The sequence below is a fragment of the Topomyia yanbarensis genome, chromosome 1, assembly GCF_030247195.1.
Source record: "Topomyia yanbarensis strain Yona2022 chromosome 1, ASM3024719v1, whole genome shotgun sequence".
NCBI lineage: Eukaryota > Metazoa > Arthropoda > Insecta > Diptera > Culicidae > Topomyia > Topomyia yanbarensis.
This window is the reverse complement of record NC_080670.1, coordinates 132,247,748-132,252,815: the sequence shown is the minus strand read 5'-3', so window position 1 is coordinate 132,252,815 and position 5,068 is coordinate 132,247,748. Positions and strand designations below refer to the sequence as shown.

General features: G+C 38.5%; 1 protein-coding gene across 2 annotated transcripts; it reads left to right on the top strand.

The window, feature by feature from the left end:
* The first annotated feature begins 1,224 nt into the window (after positions 1 to 1,224).
* Positions 1,225 to 2,649, top strand: LOC131688395 (uncharacterized). 2 transcript variants are annotated; one of them, XR_009305236.1, is made up of 3 exons: positions 1,225 to 1,403; positions 1,774 to 1,985; positions 2,038 to 2,649. XR_009305236.1 is itself a non-coding variant. In XM_058972626.1 (2 exons), the coding sequence occupies exons 1-2, from the start codon at positions 1,738 to 1,740 to the stop codon at positions 2,321 to 2,323; spliced, it is 534 nt and encodes a 177-aa protein (XP_058828609.1). In that variant the 5' UTR covers positions 1,703 to 1,737; the 3' UTR covers positions 2,324 to 2,649. The 2 variants fall into 2 exon arrangements, 1 of the variants encoding a protein (XP_058828609.1); XM_058972626.1 differs by lacking the exon at positions 1,225 to 1,403 and having other exon boundaries at positions 1,703 to 1,985.
* The last annotated feature ends 2,419 nt before the right edge of the window (positions 2,650 to 5,068 follow it).

The following is a 5,068-nucleotide window of genomic DNA, read 5'->3' as shown; positions in this document are numbered from 1 at the left end:
CTAAATCCATCCAGGATTTCGAACCAGTTCCGGAATCGATTTGACGGATAGTTGGGATAGGTTGGTGCGGCGGCGCTAGTGTTTTTCGTATATTAATTCAAATGTTTACACACGTTTTTTAAATATTTTTGTTCGATCATGGATGTCTGTTCTCTGTGTTTATATAATAGAACCGCCGTTTAAAGAATAATTTTGTGAATAACAACCGTACGCCCGGTTCTGTCAAAAAATGTAAGTTTAGCCTTTATTGGCGATTCTACATTGAAACCGCTCGCAGATAGCGCTGGAAGGAAAGTGTTGCTGATTTTATTCTGTTCTGTCATAGTGCATATATTTTCTGTAAACATTGGTAAAAAATGACTTTTAAACACCAAATTACCAATCAATTTGTTGATAATTGTTAATGACAATGGAGGAAAATCATCATTTTATCAGATGATGAGTAAACATCTTGCGAAAAGAGTGTAAAACATAGTGGTTTCTAATATTATTCGCAGAGCTATATGCGCGCTGTTTCGAAATGTAATTTGTTGAGCACCGTAGCCGCCGCAACAGCATTTCCCGTTCGTCCTAAGTTAAGCTAAACCTTCATGAGATGGTGTAAATTCATGAAACTCTCCAGATCACGCGAGGAAAGAATATATCCGGCTAATAGGAAAGTGTCAGCTTTGTATCATGCACAGCCGATCCTTCTCTCCGATAGTCTTCACTGAATCTCCTACGTAGTTCAAAATATAAAGGAGTTTGACATTGGTGCTGATTGGGTCTCGGTTTCGAGTTGGAACTTTATTTATGGAACGATTTTTTATAACCACAATAATACCCCGATTACATTTCGAAGAAATGTATGAGTCAAATAGTTGCAAATGGCTGTACTTTCAGAATAATTGCAAATAAAACTAAATTTCTTACTCGTTTCATTCATATTTTGGCAGTGGTTAGCTTTTTCCGAGAAGATAATGAAGATTTTGTTGTAAGCTACGACTCACTTACGGGTGAAAAAAGCAAATTGTATCACTTTGCCAGTTCATGAGCTGAATCATAGGTGTCGCATGACTAATTTTGGTTTTGCCGCAAATCGCCAATAGATTTCTATGCAAACGATTTCACTCACACTACTTGGGGGTTTGTTTTCCTCCAGCTGTCATATAGAAAACTGTCAGTTTTCTATGAGTCAATTCAAACATTTGAATTGGGACGTGTAAAATATTTATAATGGTTTTAAAATGTTCCGTGTCCGGATGTAAAACTTATTCCGGAGATATAATATACAGATTGTTCAGGTTCCCGGCTGTACGATTAACTGGTTCAAAATATGAACGAAAATCGTGGGATCTACGTCACAGAGAACAGACGTCCATCTTTAGCATTCAACTTGTGTAAAATCTCTAACGGTTTCGAAGGTAGTTTGGATATCTAAACCAGGTGCGCTGCTGTCTTTATGTTTTTTTGTGGCTGAAGCGACAAAATTGACAGCGGATATTCCTCTACCCAGTCAAACTAGTCCGGAACCGATTCGGACTTTCAGCATGAATTCCAGTTCAAATGCGTCAACCGATAGAGTCGGAATCGGTTGTTTTCTTTGAGCTAGATTCCATGCTAAATCCATCCAGGATTTCGAACCGGTTCCGGAATCGATTTGACGGATAGTTGGGATAGGTTGGTGCGGCGGCGCTAGTGTTTTTCGTATATTAATTCAAATGTTTACACACGTTTTTTAAATATTTTTGTTCGATCATGGATGTCTGTTCTCTGTGTCTATGTCGTCTGCAGTGGATGAAAGCATCCGGTACTGTCAAAATCGCAAATCATCATCGAGTGTGTGGTCGACATTTTTCGAATAACTTTCCGGCTGATCCAGAAGATTTAGAAAATGTGGATTGGGTGCCAACACTATATTTATCGTGCAAAGAACAAACCGGAACTCACGAAAAGTCTGCTCCTCTTAGTAAAGATGATGTTACATACAATGCTTGTCATGAGGCGTAAGTAAACATAGTATTTTTGGATTGAAATACTCATTGGGATTATTTTCAGAGCTCCAAGTAAATTCCAGAATACCTCTGTTTGTGAACATATCACTCACAATCCCGATGATCAAAGGATAGACAATCACGAATTAAGTGCTGATTTGTTTGAACAATCATTCAGCAGCGATTGTTCTGTCCAGACTGATACATACTGGGAAAGAGATCAACGTGAATCTTTTCGATTGATACAAAAATATGGAAAGGAGAATCGGTTGCTCAAAAGTCGAGAAGAACGTCTTCAGAGAGCTGATTACAGCACGGGAAGGGACTCGATACATCATTGCATCACTTGAAGAGGATCATAAAAAGTGTCTTTATTACACTGGTTTAAGTTCTGGAAAGACTTTAAAACATCTATTTGTTGCGTTAGAATTTGCTATTCCAGCTTGCTATGGGCTGAACAAAGAAGAAATCTTCATATTAACTTTGCGAAAGTTGCGTCTTGATGAACCATTCACCACCCTATCACACTTGTATAATTTAGATATTACCAGGGTATCGGATTGTATATTTAGAACGATTAACGCTATCCATCCGATGTTGGAGGGGTTTGTGCGGTTTCCTCCGAGACACGTACTTAAAAAACACATGCCAATAAGTTTCCAGAAAAAGTACAAAGATGAAGTAACCGTTATTATTTATTGTTTTGAAGTATTCACAGAAGCACCAAGTTGTACAGCAATGACCGCACGTGCAAATTTGTTTTCTCACTATAAAAGCCACGATACAATCAAGGTTCTTGTTGGTATCAGTCCATCGGGTTGTATTATATACGTCTCTGAGTCTTTCGGTGGACGTACTTCAGATAAAACAACAGTGAGGATGTCGGACTTTCTGGAGAAACTCCAAGAAGGAGACTTTGTGATGGCGAATCGTGGCTTCCTCATCGAAGATATATTAGCCTCCATCAATGCGAGTGTAACTTATCCAGCTTTCAAGAAAAAGAACCACCAGCTTGAGCCGATGGACGCGATTCATTCGCGTGAATTATCAAGTTTACGTATCCACGTTGAACGATTAATTGGAGTTTTGAAACAAAAATATTTAATTCTGATCAACGTTCTGTCGATTTCTCTCTTACAACGGTGGACCAATAAAAACCTTGCCATAGATCAGATAATTACCATTAGTGCCGCACTTGTCAATTTATGTCCGAGTGTTGTAAGTAATGATCAAGTCAAATAGTCATCGACATTGGAAAACTATTCGCTCTGAACGAGCACAATCAAAACGCTGTTATATGATGCTTCCGGGTGTAGCTTGTTTCTTGTTTGTTGGTCGCTTTGAAAGGTGCGTTGGTAGCAGTGCTACCTTACCGAAATCGCGCTAGTCTGGAAATAGTCATACATTGCGGTATCCGAATAGGACCCTAGATCCTCGAAACTTTATCTGTACCAGGCATTTGTGCTTGTGAATGCAATGTTTGAACAAATATTTTATAATACGAAGAAAACTGATATCTGTGGTAGAAGTTGAAGGTATATTTAAAATAAAAAGGAATGTTTTATGAAGTATAGTTGATTTTATTAGCTTACATCTTTATTTAGTATATATTTTACCAAACAATTCAGGAACAATTACTGTTTTAAAAAAAATACTGATTTTTCTCTACTATATTGCCATAAATTTTCATTTGGTTTAACTTCGAAAATTAAATGTTTTTTAGGCGACCAAATATAAAAATAACCAAAAACTGCTTTACATACATGTACTTGCATGAATGATTGATAAAAGTACTTATGTTTTGTATTAAGCGTTACGCATCCAAGTGGATCCAAACTGATATATGGGTTTTTCAGTTTCATAACGGCTTCTGCAATATTTCCAGAATTTCGTGCTACAAACGGACACTATTTCTACTGTTATTATCCCATGACAATCACATTTGAAGATAGCATCAGGAGACGCACCCAAACAAGGTTCTTCACCGCAGATGACAAGACCTGATTTTACTTGTATCAAGTTGTGATGCGTCAGATACAGCTTTGAATAATTTTTCTAGCGCGATATTTTCATTTCGTTTTCCATATTCTGTGGTTGCTGAAGAAAAGTTGGACTGCTCCGGATAACAAATTCGACGAATGAGCGTGACAGATGGTTTAAGAGTACTGGTACATAAAACATCTTTCAGAGCTGAATCCGTTACACGGCCAGCACGAAATCTCATCCACCATTTCGACTAATTCCGGTTGAGGGTCAGATTGTTTACTTTGACCAGCAGACGAGGATCCTTCTCCATATGCTTATGAATGTGCTCAGCTGCTTTTCGTACACGGCCAGCACGAAATCTCATCCACCATTTCGACTAATTCCGGTTGAGGGTCAGATTGTTTACTTTGACCAGCAGACGAGGATCCTTCTCCATATGCTTATGAATGTGCTCAGCTGCTTTTCGTAGCTCATCAATAGTCTTGGATGTATTATATAGATTAAAAATTCGCTGTAAATCCAATCCATGAAGCTCGGCTTGAATTGCCTCTTCCTCAGTACACGATACACAACGGAAATCGCCTTTACCATCACAGAAAAGCACCATTCCGGCCACGTTTATACCTTCTGTTCTAAGGGACTCCATAAGTTTCCGTCGCCGAGCTTCATACGATTGTTTGGTTATTGACACTGGATATATTCGAGAAATGTTTCTTCCAAAATCAATGTGTTTTACCTTCTGATACAAATTATCGATTATAGATGCTGGAGGCTTCTTCCAATAGGCGGGAAGATCCGTGACAACTGAAATTGTAAGGTAAATAGAATTTATTATTTACGTCGAATTAGTTCAACTGACGGCGAGATATGGTCCTGTGTAGGTGATTCTCTGAGTTTCTTACCTTTTTCTCAAGAAGCGCGGTCCGTATTCCGTCAAGAGCGAAAAGGGTTGCTCCAACATGACTGCAAGCTTCTAAAATACCTATCGCACAATCACAGTGTGCCGCAAGAATAATTCCAGTTTCATTTATAAGAATCCACGGTTTAAGCGGTTTTTCATTCAACGCGAATGAATATCGCACTGCTCCTTGCACAACAAATAAATTGCC